General features: G+C 45.4%; 1 protein-coding gene across 5 annotated transcripts in view; it reads right to left on the reverse strand.

The window, feature by feature from the left end:
* The window catches only part of NDRG2 (NDRG family member 2), a 193,241-nt gene that overhangs the window by 94,784 nt on the left and 76,505 nt on the right, over window positions 1-21,952 (reverse strand). For all 5 annotated transcript variants that reach the window (XM_069239059.1, XM_069239057.1, XM_069239058.1 and 2 more), the window contains exon 4: window positions 2,231-2,336. In XM_069239059.1, coding sequence (XP_069095160.1) covers window positions 2,231-2,336 — 106 coding nt within the window. The remainder of the gene's footprint in view (window positions 1-2,230; window positions 2,337-21,952) is intronic.

A 21,952-nucleotide genomic window follows, 5' to 3' on the forward strand; every position in this document is an offset into this window, starting at 1 on the left:
TTTTTCCATCAATTATTACATCCACGTCAGGATCAACAACAACTCTGTTAAAATTGGCAGAATCTTTAACCGCCAACCCATTCATTCATTTGTTCCTCCACCACATTCTCTGTATCACCACTAATTACACAACGAATATTGTTCTTTTTTGCACTTCTGCACACTCTCGCAAAATGTCCCAATTTGTTGCAGTTTCTGCATTGTTGTTGTTTAGCTGGACAGTTTTTTAACAAAGATACATGCGTGGAAGAACCACATCTGTAGCATGTGAGTTTCTGATTGGTTCTACTTCTAAAAAATGAATTGCCCTGTTTTCTTCCTAAACGCTTATTGTTGCTATCATTTTGTGCATTAACAACTGCTCCAGAATTGGTTGCACTAGCCATAGAAGCCTCAAATAGTTTGGCAACCTCCATGGAACATTCAATGCTTTTGGCAATGTCGATAGCCTTATCCAACGAAGGATCTTTGCAAGTCAGTAACTTTTCCTGAATTCTTTTTGAAGAACACCTGGCAACCAGCTGACCACGGATGAGTTGCGATGTAAAATTCTCAAATTCACATTTAGCTGCAAGCACTTTCAACGTAGTAATAAAAGGTATCAATGCTCTCACTAGGGCCTTGTGAACTCGTGAAAAATGTATAACGATGGACAACAATGTTCTTAGTTTTAATGAAGTACTTGTCCAATTGAGAAATGGCCATTTCAAACTCATCTAATGCCTCATCTTCAGCGAGTTCATAGACTGGAAGATGATCAAATATGTTCTGGCCCTCAATTCCCAAATGATAATACAATAAACTATTTTTTTTCTTTTTGGTCTGAACTTATGACCATCAATAGCACCCAGATATGCTTTAAACGACCGTAACCAAAGTTTCCATTCAAGAGGTGGATTTCCTGGATCTTGCAGAAAGGGCGCTGGAGGTATAACATTCTGCATGTTTGCCTATAGAACACACAGAATATATAGTAGACCAGAATAATAATGTACAGAAATGTTTACACAGTTGTACAATGTTCTGTACTTGTGTAGCACTGTTGGTTTTAATATTGTACCTCCAAAAGAAATCAGCAGTACTCAAATGTTAATATCCCACATAAAGATGGCCGAACTGACATAACATTAAGTAAGTCTGTTTTCAGTTTTTTTTTTTTTTGAAAGAAGTCCGTCTTTTATTTCTATTCCTTTAAGTTTCAGATTCTACTGAGGTGCCGGAGAAGAGTCTCTTCAAAATACGGTTGGGAAAAAAAAAAAAAATAATACACGCGATCATGAAATTTGCTTGTGCGCGAGGGATCGCAGCAGTGCTAGCGTCCTCACACGCGCTGTGTCGGAACCATGACAACAGCCGTGAATACCGATTTGTTTGTGCGCGAGAATGCGCGTGTTAGCAGCAGTGCTAACGTCTTCGTACACGCTGTGCCAGAATCGAACACGGTGCTCCTTCCACAAAATCCAAAGGAACAAGCGCACGCACAAGCACAGCGAGCGGTATTAACGGCAAGCGCTACTAAAGAAAAACAAGTAACAAACACTCGCATTAAAAAGTCACACTGTGTGCGCAGTGCACACAGTGTCAATGACCTCTGTGCCCCCACAATCCACGAAACCAAATATGAAGCAAGAGCTCCGCCAAACTCACAGAAGTTTGCAGAAGTCCGTGTAGATTAGCAGGACTGAACAGATAATCGCCGAAGTCGAAGTTCAAAGAGCCAAACCTTCGAGACCAGATTTAGCACGTTGCGAGTTTCCCCCTCGTTGCCATTGAAGTGAGGGGAAATGAAACTCAAGAACACGATTCCTTTTCTTCATTTATTGTCGCAGGGGAGACGGAGAAGATTCAATCCAACAACAGGGGCACAGAGGGAAGTAACCGTCTAGCAAGGAACATAGAACACCGTGACATAATGTCAATGATGCCACGCTGTTCCATGTTCCCACGAGGAAATATAACGCAAAGCAGTCACCACAAGCTTCTCATGGAAGGACACTACAGCAGCACTAACTGTTGGAAACACCTCAAAAGTGGTGGCTTTGGGGCAAGACCACCAGATCTACACGCTAGCTGGCTCTAGTGGCATGCTGCACAATTGTTGCTTCTACGCAGATGAGTGTTGAGCTGTAATGGGCACTGGCAGCGTTAGCTCTAGGGAGTTACAAGAGACTGTGTGAAGGATGTTTTGGCAGCTCTAGTAGCCTCGTTTGTGAGTACAGTGGTTACTTACGATTCAGTCCCACGTCGTGGAAAGTGACTATGGCTGGGCGCTTTGGTTTAGGGGAGCCATGAATTGTGACTGTCACTGTGCCATACTGCGTCTCGATGGAGTGTTTCTAAAAAAGAAAGATAGGATGAAATCGTAATACCTCAAACATTTCAATAACGTTTACCCAAAAGTCATCATGGCATCTTCAAAGAGAGCAGCATAGGAGACAAGAGACCTGACATGCATGTCTGTCCAGCTAAAATGCCCATCGATGTCTGTTAAACTATAACACACATTGTTATTGAATAAGTTACCTTTTTATATGATGGCTGGTAAATTATATAGTATAGTACCAGTACAAGAGACCCTCCTCCTGTGCAGAACTATAGAGAACTGTGTAATGTGGTTAAGGGTTTAGTCCATCGATCTGTACAGCATGGAGATGAAGGAGGAAGGCAGATTAAGTTTTGTTCTGTCAATGCAGCAACTTAACGAGTGCTTCATGTCTCATCCCTCATGTGAATGGTGTTAGTCTGGTTAGAGTTTGTCATGACCAACCACAACTCGTCTGTGTGGTGCTCGTCTATCTTTGTGAGTCTCATAGAGCACGAGAGGGGCTTGGGATGCAAAACTGTATTAGAAGGAGTAGGCAAAATACATTCCTCTAAAGATTGTGCAATTTCTGCTGAGCTTGCCAGACAATCCACTTCTTACCAGGAGGTAGCATACCTGCTTTTATAAAGATGCAAGACTGCTGCTCATTTGGCCAAATGCATTCAACTGTTACATCGACCCAATGACATCATATTACGGACTACGCATTCTCCCCACCTTGCCCATACTGCTATGTGGATTATGGAGCATTCTGTGATTTTTGGTGTAAAAGCTGACGTCACTCCGCTGCACATCGGGTTAGGTTGGTGCTACATAGCAGCCGCTACGCAGCCTTCCCGGTCACAAAACAACTCCAGTGCTGCGCTTTTCTTGTTTCTAGACCTAAGGCATGTAACAGATTCTCAGGCAGATCCACTTATTCACGTTATACATTCTAGGACTGTTAACCTCAGGAAACTGACAGATGCAGAGGGTTGTATCTGTTTCTGACACTCTTTGCATACAGAGACATTAAGCGCATCATGTTCACCAACACAACCTATTTATGTAAAACGACATCCAGCACCTTAACTATGCACCTTGAAAGGGCACCTGGAGCCAGATTCAAATTGGAGGGCTGCACAGCCTTGTGGGGAACATGAAGCACTGTATAAATGCCACAAGGCTAAACAATCCTTTCAAAAGTGTATTTACAATATTATTAATTCTATACTTTATATGGTTTTTACATGTGAGACTTTAAAAAAAAAAAAATCTCTTTATTAGCATTCCATTGAATACATGTAATTTACACTGTACACAGTCAAATAGTCACATTACACATCTATAATCAGCTTTATAGCACCCTTAATGACGGTATGTGATTGTACAGAAAAGAAAAGGGGAAAACCTTAGTCCTCAACTACCCATCTTCCCCACACTAGACCTCACTACAGACTTGGGGAAAAAAAAACTCCTGCGAAGTAATCATCATGCAACCGTGCTTACAATAGTTCACTGCGTCCAACTCTTGCCTCCTAGTCCAACATTATAGAGGACTGCACGGATATCACTGCCCTCTGATCATTTGCCACATAACTTAGAATTGGTTGCCATGATACCAGATAATTATCTTTCCTTGGTTTTGAGTGCACTCATTCTCTCAATCACCCTGTACCCCAAACTCTCCAGCACCGTAAGTGCCACGTGGAACTAGCTCATTGTGTACATTATCAGGCCACCAAACTACAACAATAACTAATATATCAGCCCTCAGCTCTCCCAGAGTATTTCATCCTCATTTAGAAGGCGTAGACCCAATATTTTGGAACCTTGGCTGCCCGGCAAGAGAAACTGTCTTCTGTCTTTAATGACAGCCAGAATCTAATTTCTGGTATGTTGTATTTTTTTTGACAACCCCACAATATATGAAGAGATGGACCCTTTTCTTCACACTCCCTGCAACATCTATCGGATATTTCAGGTTACATTTTATGCAGCATGTCCAGTATGAGATGACACCACGTCATGATTTGCAGTGCTGATTCTATATGCTTAATTGATAGGCGTTTTTTCTAAATATTTTTCCAGGCAGCTTCCCATCTCTCTTTGGACAGTTCTGGATTTAGGTTACAGATCTGCAAGGCTCCTCAGTGGAAGAGGCATTAGGGAATTAGTAAAGGGATGAAAGCATTCCTTAATTTCTTCTTAACAGTGGCCTGCTGGCTGCCTCGCTCACTCCTGACTGGAGAACTCAATGCAAGTATACAGATACCAAAAATTTTCTCTTTCTAATAATCCATAGCAGCTTTTACAGTCTGCAGAGGACGTGATTGGTACATGTAAGAATGGATTTATGACAATACAATCAATGCATGCCTTTAACAAGCAATATTAAGTGTTGCTAAACATTAAAATGTCCTTAAGCAATGGCAATCAGACACAACAGAATGTTCCTTGAAAGTTAAGATGACCTTAATTAAACATGCCAAATGTAAAATGGCAACAGCATTAGATAAAATAAAAGATTGAAGAAAACACTGGAGGAAAGCAGAATCATAGGGGAAGCAATAAGACGCATTTGAGGTCATGGAAAGGAAACTTGAAAAACATGAAACCTAGATGCAGGCAAGAAAAGCAAGAATATTTTAACAGCGAGAGGTTTATGCAACAGGAAGAATACATACATTTGCTAAGAGGTTACGTTCATAGTATAGTAGATATACTATGGATAAAACATTAGAAAAGATAAGGTCCCTCCTAATGACGAGAGCTCAGAAGTTAGCTCAGGGAGCGAAGGTACCTCTCTTACAACTCCTAAGCTAGATTGTTCCGGGCAAATGAGACTATACCAAATGAGTACAAGACGACGAGGATGGGGCTTAGCAAATAAAATTAACCAAAATTCACAAAAACTATGAGATGCAACAGAAAACATAAAAGGAAAACGAGAACAGGGAAGAAGCAATAAGTACGATTACCAAAGGAATTAATTTGGTGATGAAGGTCATTTTAAATTACTTATTCTTTATGTGTTAAATAACCCTCACATTTGAGAGATTCCACAGATTTTCTGAACAAAATTAATGGCATTCCCTGGCAGTCTGATTTTCTGATGGGTACCATAGATGTGGTGTCATTGAATACATCCATTCATCCCACTGATGGTATTAATGCATGTGAATACTATCTGAGACCAAGGTCCATAGGCCTAACGGAGCACTCCATGATGTTAATGGAACTGTCAGACTTTTTTCTAACACAATGTATTCCTGTTTGATGGTAACTGCTATTTGCAGCTACAAAGCACAGCCATGGGTAACTGATTTGCTCCCACGTATACAAACGTAATGATAGGATGGATATATCTTGTTAATTTATTATAATAATATACAATTGAGAACAAAGGATCCCTGTACCTCTAGACTGAAAAGGTATCAACATAATAGCACTCTCTAGGGTATTTTGTATAGGAGTAATTGCTTGCTGTTAGTTAAGTTTTTATTTGCACTTTATAAGAGCACTTCACTGTAACTCAGGTAGAAGCATTAGCACTTATCTTTAAGAACCTTAATAGAATGGAGAAGTGAATGTAAATATTTTCACATTTTCTTTATGACGTGTACATATATTAATTGTTTTACAGCACAGCACTACAACTGAATCACTTTATGCAGTTGAGATATATGTAGAGTATTTTTTATTAGGTGGATATGACTTTTAGAACCTTAATGAAATAATGTTTGTGTGTTTGTGAAATGTGTGTATATTATTTGTCTTACCAATTCAGAACTTTATATTAATATACAAGGAGCAGATTTGGGCATATGAAAGACATGAATCTCATAATCTAAATGTGATACTGAAAGTTGATTGGGAAATATGCATATGCATTTTTGGAGCGATTTAAAATTTTAAAAAATCAGTAGGCTTATGTACATGTTAAAAAGCAGGTGTAAGACCCAAAATGTATGCGAATTTGCTACAGTTCTAATTAATTAAAAAACTAATTGTGGATTTTGAATTCCTAATCACATCATGTTAGAAAGTAACAAAAGCACAATATAAGTGTGGAATTTTGAATTATGGGTCACTTTACCTGGAATCCTGTCTTATCGGTTTGAATAACAGAAGAAAGGGTGTAAAACAAATAATTTGTGACCATAAGGTTACCTCGTTCTGAGGAATAGAACTTGTTTAGTTTCTAAGCGTATTTATATGCAGACAATGATGAGCAGAAAACTATAAAATGACAGAAACAATTGGAAACCAAAAAGTAAATAAGGTGCAATCTAGTCTTTTAGCATTTGGTGATGGTAGATGGAATGACTGTACCTACAAATGACACTTTGCACTATTAGACTATGGTCCTGCGGAAGGCTGTTGCCAAAATGCGTCGGCCACACAGTGTTATCATCCCTTGTCAGTCTTCCATTGTGTCTTTCTCTATCAAGATCGATAATGCTTAGAAGACATACAAATATCTTTGGATTATTTTGATCTCAACTGCTGCTATGCAACCCAATTAGGATATATCTTAATTCACCCATCTCCTTGTAACAGTCTTAGGGCCTCATTATGACCCTGGCGGGCGGCGGAGGCCGCCCGCCAGGATCCCGCCCTCCAAATTACCGCGCCGCGGTCAAAAGACCGCGGCGGGTATTACGAGTTTTCCCCTGGGCTGGCGGGCGGTTCCAGTTAAACCGCCCGCCAGCCCAGGGGAAAACGACCTTCCCACGAGGATGCCGGCTCGTAATCGAGCCGGCGGAGTGGGAAGGTGCGACGGGTGCTACTGCACCCGTCGCGTATTTCACTGTCTGCAAGGCAGACAGTGAAATACATTTTGGGGCCCTCTTACGGGGGCCCCTGCCGTGCCCATGCCATTGGCATGGGCACGGCAGGGGCCCCCAGGGGCCCCACGACCCCCCCTACCGCCATCCTGTTCATGGCGGCTTTCCCGCCATGAACTGGATGGCGGTAGGGGGGGTCAGAATCCTCATGGCTGCGGAGCGCGCTCCGCAGCCATGGAGGATTCCAATGAGCAGCGGAAAGTCAGCGGGAGACCGCTGACTTTCCGCTTCTGACCGCGGCTGAACCGCCGCGGTCAGAATGCTCATAGGAGCACCGCCAGCCTGTCGGCGGTGCTCCCGTGGTCGGTGGCCCTGGCGGCCACCGGCCGCCAGGGTCAGAATGACCCTCTTAATGTCTTAAGAGTTTAGGTTTGTTCTCAGTGTGCCATCTGGTGAGAGGATTTTAACTGTATTCCTAGGTATCAATTTGTAATTTTGATGGGTATCCTTTGACTCAAGTCTTGTATGTTCCTAGCTGCAAGGCCCAGGGGAAGGAGCTCTGATGTGCGATCACTAACTCTATATCCTAAGTCGTCACTATAATCTGCTTGCACTTTTAGCAACTGTGGCAGTGAAGCCTTTCGTTCTTCCAATGATAAGTCATCAGTGTAGGAAAGTACCAGCTTGCCTGGCAGGTTACTCCCATTTTTTACTTGTGTGTCAGTTTGTTTTTGCCTGTCTCATTGGGATCCTGCTAGCCAGGACCCCAGTGCTCATAGTTGTGGCCTGAATGTGCTCCTTGTGTGGTGCCTAACTGTGTCACTGAGGCTCTGCTAACCAGAACCTCAGTGCTTATGCTCTCTCTGTCTTTAAAATTGTCACTGCAGGCTAGTGACCATTTTTACCAATTCTGATTGGCACACTGAGACACCCCTATAATTCCCTGGTATATAGTACCTAGGTACCCAGGGCATTGGGGTTCCAGGAGATCCCTATGGACTGCAGCATTTCTTTTGCCACCCATAGGGAGCTCAGGCAATTCTTACACAGGACTGCCACTGCAGCTCGAGTGGAATAACGTCCACATTATTTCACAGCCATGTTTCACTGCACTTAAGTAACTTATAAGTCACCTATATTTGTAACCCTCACTTAGTGAAGGTTAGGTGCAAAGTTACTAAGTGTGAGGGCACCCTGGCACTAGCCAAAGTGCCCCCACATAGTTCAGGGCAACTTCCCCGGACTTTGTGACTGCGGGGACACCATTACATGAGTGCACTACATATAGGCCAATACCTATATGTAGCTTCACAATGGTAACTCCGAATATGGCCATGTAACATGTCTAAGATCGTGGAATGGTCCCCCCATGCCAATTCTGGTATTGGTGTGCCAATCCCATGCATCCCCGGGGCTCCAGCATGGACCCCGGTTACTGCCAAACTAGCTCTCTGGGGTTTTCACTACAGCTACTGCCAACCCACAGACAGGCTTCTGCCCTCCTGGGGTCTGGGCACCCCTGTCCCAGGAAGGCAGAACAAAGAATTTCCTCTGAGAGAGGGTGTTACACCCTCTCCCTTTGGAAATAGGTGTTTAAGGGCTCCCCCAGCCTCTGGAAATGCTTTGAAGGGCACAGATGGTGCCCTCCTTGCATAAGCCTGTCTACACCGGTTTAGGGATCTCCCAGCCCCTGCTCTGGCATGAAACTGGGCAAAGGAAAGGGGAGTGACCAATCCCCTGTCCATCACCACCCCAGGGGTGCTGCCCAGAGCGCCTCCAGTGTGTCCCAGACCTCTGCCATCTGGAATGCAGAGGTGTGAGGGCACAATGGAGGCCTCTGAGTGGCCAGTGCCAGCAGGTGACGTCAGAGACCCCCTCCGGATAGGTGTTTACCTGACTAGGTGGCCAATCCTCCTCTGAGGGCTATTTAGGGTCTCTCCTGTGGGCATCTCGTCAGATAACGAATGCAAGAGCTCACCAGAGTTCTCTGCATCTCCCTTTTGACTTCTGCCAAGGATCGACCGCTGACTGCTCAAGGACGCCTGCAAAACTGCAACAAAGTAGCAAGAAGACTACCAGCGACATTGCAGCGCCTAATCAAGCCGGCTTTCTCAACTGTTTCCTGGTGGTGCATGCTCTGGGGGCTGTCTGCCTTCACCCTGCACTGGAAGCCATCAAGAAATCTCCTGTGGGTCGACGGAATCTTCCCCCTGCTAACGCAGGCACCAAACGTCTGCTTCACCGGTCCTCTGGATTCCCTCTCATCTTGACGAGCGTGGTCCCTGGAACACAGGAGCTAGATCCAAGTGACCCTGACAGTCCAGTGGTCCATCTGTCCAAATTTGGTGGAGATAAGTCCTTGCCTCCGCTCGCCAGACAGTAATCCTGTGTACTGCGTGAACTGCAGCTGCTAGGGCTTCTGTGCACTTTTGCAAGGAATCCTTTGTGCACAGCACAGCCCAGGTCCCCAGCACTCTGTCCTGTATTGCTAAACTCACTGAGTTGACCACCGGCTTCGTGGGACCCTCCTTTGTAGTGTTGAGATGACCGCCGTGCTCAGTTTTCTTGAACCTGGGTCTGCTTTCCTGAGACAAACCGGGACTGAACGTCAGGTATTAAGGAAGAAAGGAATGGTGTAAGTCTCTGGGCCAGGACCGTCACGTTTATCTTTACATCCATGTTTAGTAACGTAACAAGCCTATATGCCTGGCAGGGGCAGATTTCACTCTTTGAGCGCTTGAGCTGCTTTACTTGTTCTTTCTGTGAGTCAGGCCTCTGTGTACTGGATAGTGAAGTTCAGTAGCAATTAAGTATGTTGTGGGCCCCTTCCTTATGCAGACTTGAGCCATTTGTGTCAGAACTTAGGGAAGCATGTCTCTGTGTCTGCCATGCTGGCCACGTCTCTGGGCTGTTTTTATCTTGCACACTGATATTTATATATGTGCAAACAAACATAAATATATATATATATATATATATATATATATATATATATATATCTCCAGTTGGTCATTATAGTTAGGACCATTTTTCCATGGAAATAGCATTTTTTGACTTGCCTATTATCTTTGGAGCCATCTGAAAAGATCTTTACAAAATTTTCCTAAAAAGTGTGCCATAATTTTTGTTGCACAGGGAAAGTTTTGAGGTGATCCGATAAGCTGGCCAGAAAAAAAGGGGTGAGTTAAAAAAAAAAAAAAAGTGTGTTTCCCATGTTAATTCCCATAGGTGTTTTGAACACAACTACAGCCCGAACCGCTGGACAGAATTACACTACATTTGGCAGACAGCTCGATTTGGTCCTGCAGATTGTGCTTTTTGTTATTTGGTGTAAATCCCTTCGTTTGCAAGATATTTAAAAAAAGAAAAAGAAAATCCGAATTTGTATACCTGTGGTCACGAAGCCTTTATTAAGAATAACGTGCTCGTCCAGGGAAAACGCAGAGCTCCGACTGGCTGCCAATACTTCAACTAAGGAGTGTTGGCAGCCATCTTGGGACTCTGCTTCAGTCAAGTCCCACACAAAAACATGAAAAAGAAAAGGGGGTGGGGTAAGAATACTTGACTCCTCCCCGCCTCCCCCCAAGCATTGTTAAGGAGGGAAATTTGTTTTCTTTAAAAAAAAAAATCCAGCACATGTGTGTCAAGCCCATGCTTGCTGTAATTGTAGTTCCCGGGTGGGCCAGGTCCCAGGGGAATTATTTTTTTTTAAATAAAAGAAAAAGGGGGAGCACACAGGGCCCTCCGCCTGCGGCTCTACAAGCCCAGGGGTCACTGCCTCCCTGAGGCTAAAGAAACAGTAACAGGAGAGCCATGCAGATCCACCTTCCCTCCCCCGAGCCCAGGGACCACCACATCCCCGGGGCTAAAGAAACAGAACAGTAATGGGATGGCAGTGCAGATCCAACCTCCCTTACCCGAGCGCCCCGGAGACCACCACCTCCCCGGGGCTAAAGAAACAGTAATGTGCAGGGCTGTGCAGAAGAAGCACTTACGTCATATAGGTAACAGGAAGGACCCTGGTTTGGTGCAGATGTAAGTGCCTGTAGTCACATTGGCCTCCCAATAGCAGGATACATGTGGTCACATATTTCTGAATAAAGATGCACCCAGAATAATTATACTGCCAAAATACACACAAGGTCGCTGGTGACATTTCCTTGTGCTCCATTACAAAGCTGTAGTGTACAACTACGTACTAGATACTTACCCAAGGAGGCAGAAAGAACTCCACTTGGGTAGATATTTTGGGCAAAACTGTGGAGTCTTTTTGGATAAAAGGGCAAGTGAGGTTCCTTTGTGGCCGAATCACTCACACAGCTACTGACACACCCACACAGACACTCACACCTACTCACAGACTCACTCAGACTCAGTCACTCACACATAGACCCACTCAGGTACTCATGCACTCACAGACACACAAATTCAGCCAAAGAGCACCCATCCACCAGGGTCCAGCCATAAATAAAATGGAGGAGGGAGCTGCATAGCCACCTTCCCTGGGCCGATCTCGCCCCTCAGGCCCCCATTCCGCGGGGCCCAGCCTTCTGTCCTGGGCAACCCCCAGGGCAGCCAGTGTGTAATGGGACTGTGTGGAAGCCACACAGCCCATGCATTCCCATCCAGCTCCCTGCCTACTATGGGAGCCAGCATTGCTTTAGCACACAGGGAGCTGCTTAACATGCAGCTCTGTGTCTGTAAAAGCAATCGTTTCATCTCTTTTCCTGCCCACATTTCTGCAGGCAGGGAAGGAGATGAAACCTCAGCTTCCAGCAGGAGAGAGCACTTTGACAGCTCTCTTCCCCTGGAGGCAGAGTGTTTGCTCTGGTTTAGCAAGAGCTGTTAAAGCTCCCGCAAAGTCAGAACAAACAATTATGTCCCAGCGGTTGGCACCCTTGGATATCGCAGGAATCGTACCTGGGGGTGGCGATCCCAAGGGCCAGTATTGGCTCTCTCCGGAAGGAGGGAAGGGGGGTGCGGGGTGCCAGAGCTAATAGAAACCCTTTGAGGAGGGGCCGTATTATCGGTACAAGAAGTGCAGATGCGCTGAGGTTTCATGTTGGTGTTTTTGGAGATTACGCTGTAACTTAAGTGGCATTCCTGTGTCTCTCCATCTTCTGTGGTTCCTCTAAATTTTATTATGACATGATACATATTACATGTCACAATGCCAGGATTGCTATGATGTGCATTATTACAAGATCTGTCTAATATACAGTGGGAGGGTTGGTAAGGTTTTAAAGGATTTATGCCCAATCAAAATATTTTCATCATATGTGGATTTATATTGGGAATAATAATGATCTGCCGTTTAGGGAATGTTTCTCTTCAATATGCATTCATGATGATGTATTGGCAATCATGATAATATGTTTATTATGACATATGCATTTTCTTTGGTGAGAATGATGACCTGACTACTGCAAAATAGTAGCAACCCATGGGGCTTACCCGACTATTGCTGCCTTTCGCACAGTACAAGTAACCTTTGTTATGTTCTGACAACTGCTAGTGTAGCAGGGTATTAATGATGCATGTCGTTTTTGATCCAACGATGTCTTATGCAATACAGTTTTTATTTATTTAACTTATGGAGTTTTCCCTGTGGTGTATTGTGTGGCGTGTGTGTGTGTGTGTTGTGAAAATGCTTTACTCATTGCCTCTGGGATAAGCCTGACTGCTCGTGCTTTCCAAGCTACCACGGGGGTGACCAGGAGTTATCTTGGGTGTGTAGCTCTCTTGCCCTGACTAGAGTGGTGGGTTCTGCCTGGCTGAGGTGCCTACATTCGTCAACTAGAAACACATTTTCTAACGCTAATGTGGCCCCGTTTCTTTACTTCTTCCATTTTTTTATTTTTTTTAAACTTTTTTTGTTGGAGTCGGCTGAAGTAGAGTCCAAAGGTGGCTGCCAACACTTCCTTGTTAAAGTGTTGCCAGGCAATCGGATATCAGCACAGGGACAGTTGGATCCGTGGAGGATGCGCGTCCCTAGATATCTATGTTCTTTTGTTAATCTCCAATACCTCAAAAACTACTGAACGGATTGACACCAAATCACAAAAAACATGCTTTCAGTACCAAGAGCTAGCTTTCTGCCTAATTTGGTATAATTTGGTTAAGTGGTTTGGGCTGTAGTTATGTTCAAAATCCCTATGGGAAAATGAATAGGGAAATGTGTTTTGGGACCCCCCCCTTTTCTCTGCCCCCCTTGATGAATCACCCCAAATCTTTCAAGACAGCAGCTGAACCATTGAAATATGGGTTTTCAAAATTTCGTTAAGATTTGTCAAGTGGTGCCAAAGATATTGTCAAAACAATAAAAGCTCTTCCAATGGAAACTAGGTCCTAACTGGTGACTATCTACTGGCGACCACCAGTAAAAGAGATATATACCGATATATCCAGTAGGTAATGTACTATTAACAACCAATCCCCACACGGCCAAACCCTATAACCACCCAATCCTCTGCTTAACACAGCCTTTGGCCATGCACAGCGGGTGTTGGCTGCAGGGCCTGGCCTCATGCTGCCAGCAGCGATTGCTGCGTCTTGCAGGTGCCAGTCATCTATGGCTCCTCGGTGGGGAGAGCGGGGGCCCTCTGAGCATTGCCCCGGGAAGGTGGTGGTCCCCATGTACCTCCCTCCCCAGGCTGATCTCAGCCCCGGGGACCCCTTCCCCCGAGGACTGGCCTTTATTTTTTTATTGGGGGCGGGGAAAGAGACCCCATCCCCCCAGGGTCCTGCTCCCCCTCTAATGACCATTGCCCCGGGGAGTTGGTGGTCCCCATGAAGCCCCAATCCCCAGGCTGATCTCGGCCCCGGGGACCCCATCCCCCGAGGGATGGCCTAATTTTGGGGTGTTTGGGGGAGGGGGGTTGGAGGGGGGGGGGATATGTGTGGCCCTGATCTTGACCCCAGGGACCCCATTCCCCAGGGTCCTGCCTAATTAAATGAATTTTCGTTTGGTGCTGGGAAGCATGTGGCCCCTCCTCCCCCAGCCGATCTCGGCCCCGGGGACCCCATCGCCCGAGGCCTGGAAAAAAGTTTGCTTTATGGGGATGTGTGGTCGCACAGTTCACCTACCCTGGCCGATCTCAACCCTGGGGGCACTATCCCCCGGGACGCAGCCTAATTATTTAAGATTTTTTTTTTTTACTGGGGGGGGGGGGGGGGGGGGGGGGGGGAGCACATGCCCCCTTCCACAGAGCTGATCATGCCCCGAGGACCACATCACTCGCCATGAGACCTGGGTGCCCCACAGAGTACCCAGTCACAATGTTGGGGATCGTGGGGGGAGCCTGAAGGCCCCTGCGGTTCCAGTCAGCTCCCCACCTCCTGTGGAAGCCGGCATTGCTATCACAGAGAGGGAAATGCTGAGGCAACTCCGTCTCTGTGAGAGCAATGTTTCATCTGTTTCCCTGCCTACACCTCTGCAGTGACCCCTGGCATTACATTCTCATTGGCACCGGGGAGGTGGCAGTCCCCGGGTCTGTGGGGGGCCAGGTGGCCCGCCTTTAATTTGTCATTAGCCCCGGGGAGGTAGAGGTCCCCAGGGCAGCGGGCGGGGCCAGGTGATACACCACCACCCCCCCCCCCCCCAAATTACATAAAGTTTAAGTCCTGGGGAGGTGGTGGTCCCAATATAAATGCGCCCCGGGGACTCGGCCCACCCGGGTCCTGAAATTAAACAAGCGCGGAAGGCTGCACTTTTTAAAAAAAAAAAAAAAAATTGCAAGATCCATCGTGACTTGAGGCAAATTGTTTTTAAAAAAAATGCTTTTTTGCTGGGGGGGTAAGCAGCAGATCTAAGGCCCATTTTCTTACTTTTTGTTACATTTTTTCAGGGAGTCGGCTGAAGCAAAGTCCCAACACAGCTGACAACACTTCCTTGTCGAAGTGTTATAAGCCAATCAGATCTCAGTATGAGACTGGGAGGGTTTGTGGTGCCTTTGCATCCCTATATATACACAAATATAGATTTTCATTTATTGCTAAAAAACTACTGAACACATTTACATCAAAATAACAAGCATTTGCAATGCAACGGGTCTCGCATTTGCTTCAGTTCTAGCTATTAGCATTGTAAACTCCTAACCGGACTTTTCTTGCCATATAAATTGAGAGAAAAAATACGAGCGCAATCACGCTACGTAAAACCCAGCGCGATCGCACTGTGTGGAAACTAAAAACAAAGTAGTCTGGAAACTAGGCTGAAAACATGGAGCCTCGTATGTTTCAGTATTTGGCCGGTGCGCTCGAGGAGGGCTTAACACTGGAAAAGGCACGACGTATGCATGTCTTTCACTAATGAAAGCAAGTAGATTTTAAAAGGCAAGCCCTCGAACCAATGAAAGTGACGGGCGTTACATGGGCGTGCTTAAAAGCCCAAAGAGAGATTACAACAGGGACGGAGCGCTTGTGCGCTTGACCCTAAAAAGGCTGCTTTCTGGACCATGAGCTACCTTTCTGCCAAAGTTAGTGTAAGTCCGCCCACTGGTTCGGGCGCTATCACTGTTGGAAAAATAAATGGGGAAAAAGCATTTGGGTCCCCCCCTTTTTAATCAGCCTCTGCTTCATGGATCACACAGAACTTTTCCAGACTACAGCTCACGTGAGCAATGAATTCTTTTGGAAAACTTTGTAAAGATTCGTCAACTGGCCTAAAGATATAGGCAAGAATTTTTTTAAATTTTTTTTTAAACGTTTACTATAGATTGAAACTAGGTCCCAACTATCACTACTTAGTGGTGATCACCACTAGCTAATATATATATATACACATACATATATACACACACACATATATATATACACATATGTGTGTTTATTTTTATATTTGAAAAAAAGAGGTAAGAGTTTCTTTGCAAGTGATGATCAATTTAACAGTCAGACTCGCTGCATGGAAAATGTCTTATTTTCAACCTAAAAGAATGGCTGATGAATATACACAGTGAAGTTCAAACGATGCCTGTCACAGTTCATCGTTCCAGTTCATTTTTTCCTATCATGTTCATCTTTTATAACATGTTTCCCATGAACAAGTAATAAGCGTCTTTGTGACGTACCGTGCTGAAGTGTATAATCCGTTATCACTACGTTTAGTGGAGAAAATGCAGTGAGTAACATATTGTCCGTCTGCAGTTCTTCAATCACACAAATTACTTTTGGCTTGTTAATTCTCATCATGAGAAGCAAGAATGATTTCTGACCTTGTCAAATAGAGAGAGACCAGTATCAAAGGCACTGGTGCTCTTTCTCTTCTTTCGTAATAGAGAATTCCTTCTCTAATTGCCAAGAAAGCTTCTGGCCCCCTTGATCGTGGAGTTCAATTTCTGTCAAATACTGCACTGAAATGAAATTACACCATCTTTATGTTTCAACCTATAAAATTGCATGGAGACTGTACTTCACTGTAATGATAACTATATGTCCAATCTGTTTTCATTCTTTTCCCTACAGAAAACTTTGCACTGTTCACATTCAGCTGACACCTAAGATTGCTCAGTGACCTCCAATGGTAGCATGTGGGGGTAGACTGTTAAATAGGTGGCAGAGTATCACAGACATTTTAATTTACCTGTGGGCGAGACCTACCAAACACAAAGGCAAAATCCATGTGGACCTCACACGGGATACCATGTGTGTGGTAGGACTGGATTAATGTGTAACTGGCATCACTACTTTCGTGACTGCAACATGGGAGTCGACAATGCGGACATTACAAATTAAGTGTGAGGCCTTCCCATGTGTCTTGGAGAAGTCAATCAGCACTTGGAAATATCTGTTGAGGGTACATCTATTTACCAGCAGTAGCCTGCGCAGACTGGAATGTCCTTCCCAGGAACCACACACGCACTGAAAAACAAACCATTCAGAAAGACTTTGTAGCTTGTTTTACATCACCCTGGCAGTTTAGGGCTCAAGCTCCATTTATTAGTGGCCTATGTAGGAAAGTAACCTCTTTTTAACATGGTTACCCCACATTTTGCTTGCTATCAGTCCGCTTAGACTGTTTTCACGGGGATCGTGCTAACCAGGACACCAGTGATTGTGTTTTCTCCCCCCAAATTTGGTTGCCTAGGACTTTGCACACCCCACAACAGGCATACTGGTGCCCCTTTATAAGACCCTAGTATATGGTAACTAGGTACCCACGGCACTGGGGTACCAAGGGTTCCCCATGGGCTGCAACATGTATTGTACCACCCATGGGAGCCCATGAAAGATTTGTCTGCAGGCCTGCCATTGTATCCTGCGTGTAAAGGTGCATGCACCCTTTCACCACAGGTCACTGCACCAGGTCACTGTAAGTCACCCCTACGGTAGGCCCTCTTAGCCCAGAGGGCAAGGTGCAGGTCCTTGTGTGCGAGGGCAACCCTGCATGAGCAGAGGTGACCCTACGAACTCCACTTCCATTGCACTGGACTTCGTAAGTGCAGGGAAGCCATTTTACCCGTGTACTGGACACAGTTCATTACCTGTGCCCAGCTAGATAATGGTAACTCCAAACCTGGGCATCTTTGCTAACAAACATGTTGGCATCATATCCCAATACTGATGGCAGTATGATTCCATGCACTCTGGGGGCTCCTCAGAGGACCCCTAGTATTGCTCCTACCAGTCTTCTGAGGTTTTCTAGGCAGCCCGCGCTCCTGTCACCCCTCAGACAGGTTTCTGCCCTCCTGCTGCTTGACCAGCTCAGGTAGTGGAAGGCAGGACAAATTATTCCTTGTGGGAGAAGAAGGGGAGTCCCTTGGAAATTGGTGTTACAAGCCTTAGGAGGCGGTACCCTCCCCAAGCCACCGTTATGCTTTGAAGAGCACATTTAGTGCCCCCTCCTTGCATAAACCGGTTTGCACCAGTCCAGGGACCCCTGTTCCTGCTCTGGCGCTAAACTGGACAAAGGAAATGGGAGTGACCACTCCCCTGTCCGTCTAAGAGCTCCTCCAGGTGGCCAATTGATTCTGCCATCTTGAAACCAAGATGTGCTGAGGCCCCTTGGAGCACCTGAGTGGCCACGTCGGGTAGGTGTCATTACAGCCCCCTTCTGATAGGTGGTTACCTTGCTAGGTGACCAAACCTCCTTTAACGGCTATTTAGGCACTCCCTTGAGTGTGGGCCCCCAGATTTAATGTGCTAGATTCCACTAGGACTCCCCCGCATCATTTACTTCAACTGGACTCTTCAGGAACCAACAATCTGCTACTTCAGCAATGCTTCCGCTTTGCAACTTTGTTTCTCTGTCTCCTTCCAGCAACTGCAACATTTCCCTGGCTGTGCATCCTATGAGGTCGGTGAGACTTCAGCCTGCACCAAGAAGCAAGAAGGAATCTCCCTTGGAGTGAATGAGTCACTCCCCTGCACCTGCAGGCACCAACTGCAACGACAACCGGCTGCGTGTATCTGCTCTCCTCTGGAGCTGCGTGGATCCTGCATCACAGGTGGTGGTCTGGAGTAGTTCCCTTGGTCTTCCCTGCCAGCTGTCCAACTCAAGAGACAGTAAGCCCTTGCAGGACAGTACCCCTGTGCATTGCGACTCTTGCAACTACCAAGGCTTGTTTACTCCAAGGGATCCTCAGGCTCCATGAAGCCCTGGCCTCCAGCACTTCATCCTGCCAAGCACAGTCTCCTCTCTGCTGCACTAGCTACGTGGGACTCCTCTTCAGGTGTGGTGACTGGGTCTCACTGTGACTTACTAAGCCTGCTGATAGTGGGTTTCCTTTGGGGGCTACGACTGCTTCTGTTGGCTCTCCCGACTGCTGAGGGTCACCTCGGACTCCCCTCCCTGGGTTGAGTCCCCTGGGCATTGCTGGTCCTCTTCAGCCTTGCAACTTTTCTTTTGTTTCTCCTGCATTTGCCAAGGCTTGATGGTGGTTCTCCTGAGCCACTGACCATATACGACCAGACAACCGACATGGGGCACCATCTGAATCACTCCAAGGACTCCTGTTCAGCTCCTGGCCTCCTGAGCTACTCTTCTCCCCTCGTCGGCCTGGCTCTGAACCCTCTCTGCTGCTCCTGCCCCCACTGGACACCCAGTCATGGACTGGACTCGGTCCCCTTGTTTTGCAGGTCCTCTTCTACCAGAATTCTCCTTTGGGTTTTTTCTGTCTGGTCCTGTTCTTGTACAATCCTTCTTCTAAGTCCTCCTGTTAGTCCTTGGGAAAACTAGGTACTTACTTCTGCACTTCTGGTAGCTGGGGGTCACTGTGGTACTTACCTCTTGGGGTTCCTAGTTCCTCCAGCTCCCCTTTAACAACTCCAAATCCGTGGGTGGGTGACTGTATCTCGCATTCCACTTTCTTAATATATGGTTTGGCAATCCCCTAGGTCCCTTGCTATTTTCACTTATTGCCAATGCTTGTTGCTTTTATGCTATTTTTCGGATTACTATTTTGTGTACAATTAGTGTAATTACCTCCAGTTGAGGGGAACTGCTTATACGTATTCTAGTGTTGTGTTGCTATAATAAAATACCTTTATTTTTGTAACAGTGTGTGGTTCTTTCATGTGTGATAAACTGCTGTGTGGCTATAGTGTTATTGCATAAGCTTTGCATGTCTCTTGGATAAGGCTGCTCATCCACAGCTACTTCTAGAGAGCCCTGGCTTCCCAGAAATTGCCTACACTTCACTAATAGGGGGAATCCCTGGACCTAGTATAAGGTGATAACACCATAGGTACTCGCCACACACCAGGCCAGCTTCAGACAGCCTAGCATTGTAGAAGAATGCTGGTTAATTGCGAATCCCTGGTGGTCCAAGACCTCAGATTCAGTTGCTATCCAACTGGATAAACGAGCCACTCCCTTTAAATACCTGACATTCTAAAGGTAGGCATGTGAGCAGTCCATGCTTACAGCAGGAGATGGCTGAAAGCTGGCTCTGTTTTTATGGTCTTCTCTAAACTAAAAAAAATTCTCAGTAGCCATTCTCTGAGTACACTGGAGATGATTTTGCAAGGCATTCAACAGTAAAACCAACTTAGTTGAGGGAGGCTATTGCTCCCCTATATCATGGTATGGGGCATTTGGGGACACAGATCAGAGTAATGGGTGCAGGCCCTTTTACCCATATCCCAGGTAGAGTAGGTCTGAAGGGTGGATTGGACTAAAGAAAGTGTACGTTTCTATCTGTTGCCATTTGGCTTCATAAAGCAGCTCTTTCCACTGTCCTAAAACTGAACATTCAACCATTTCCCGTGTTGTGTTAGTCATAGTAGAGCAACAAGGGAACTCAGCCAAGGATGTCTGGATTAATTACAGTTCCAACTGGTCCGGCCAAGCTGTCCTCAATAGAATGTCCAGACAGAAATAAAGGAAATTAAGTGTTCTCCTGACAGTTGACACTTTGAAAAAGGATTATGTTACTTACCCTGCAAGCATCTGTTCGTGGCATGTAGTGCTGTAGAGTCACATGCTCTGCATACTCCTGCCATCTAGTGTGGGTCCGGATGTGTGCAAGTTGTTTTTCTTCGAAGAAGTCTTTTGAGCCATGAGGTAAAGTGACTCCTCTTGGTGATCATGTGCATGGGCATCGTCTGCATTGTTGGATTGCTTTCCCGTAACGGGGTGAGAATGGAATGTGACAGTGATACTAAAGAGATGTCCATGCAAATGTGAGTGAATAAAATACAGCAAGGGCCACTGGAAGATACTGCAATGGCCACAGGTGTCCGGAGAAGAGGGTGGGTGCATATGCTTCTACAACACTACATGCCACAAACAGATGCTTATAGAGTAGGTAACAATCCGTTCAATGACACTCGTGGCTGTAAATACACATGCTCGGCATAGACTATAAAGCAGTGCCCTCCAAAAGTGGTGGCTAACCTGTGGGTGCTGCAGTGGTTTGAAAAGGTGTACAAAACACAGCCTGCCCTACATTAGCCTGTTGGTGTGCAAACACATCCACACTGCAGTGTTTAGTGAAAGTGTGTGGAGTGGCGCATGTAGCTGCTTTGCAGATTTCAGCTACTGGTATATTGCCCAGGAAGGCCATAGATGCTCCCATTTTACAAGTAGAATGAGCTCTAGGAGATGTGGGCAAAGTTATTTTAGCTTTTGTGTAACAAGTCTGAACGTATTGGACTATCCATCTTGAGATGGTTGATTTATATATAGGCTGCTCTGTGTGGGGAAGGCGAAAAGGCAAAAAATTGCTTGGTTTTACAAACTCTTTAGTTCTGTCAATATAATACATTAATGCTCTCTTAACATCTAATGTGTTCAGGGCCCTTTCTACAACTGATTTGTGGAAAGAAAACTGGTAGTTCAACTGCTTCAGGTGGAAAGCTGAAACTACCTTTGGAAGGAATTCTGGGTTAGTATGAAGTACTATCTTGTCCTTGTGTAGTTTGAAGAAAGGTTCTTCTAAAGTTAGTGCCTGGAGCTCACTGACATGTCTGAAAGAGGCGAATGCTACTAGAAAGGGTAGTTTCCATGATAAAAACGGCACAGGGCAGTTATGTAAAGGTTCCAATTGTGGACCCAGGAGTCTAGTAAGTACAATGTTGAGATTCCAAGCTGGTGCAGGAGACACCCTGAGTAGAGTTGCTCTTTTAAGGCCTTTCATGAATGTCTTGATTACTGGAACTTTAAATAAAGATAAGTGATGTATGTTTTGTAGATAAGCAGCTACTGTGACTAGATGTAGTTGTATTGAGGTATATGCTAGACCACAAATGTGTAAGCACAGTAAATAGCAAACAACATTTTGCACAGCTGCATTGAACAGGTCAATATGTTTACCATATCAGTAGAAAATAAATATTTTTCACTTAACTGCATAACATGTTCTTGTTGTAGGTTTATGTGCCTCCTTGAGAATGGACATACATTCTTGAGGTAACCAAGCTA

Source organism: Pleurodeles waltl, chromosome 6 (genome assembly GCF_031143425.1).
Source record: "Pleurodeles waltl isolate 20211129_DDA chromosome 6, aPleWal1.hap1.20221129, whole genome shotgun sequence".
NCBI lineage: Eukaryota > Metazoa > Chordata > Amphibia > Caudata > Salamandridae > Pleurodeles > Pleurodeles waltl.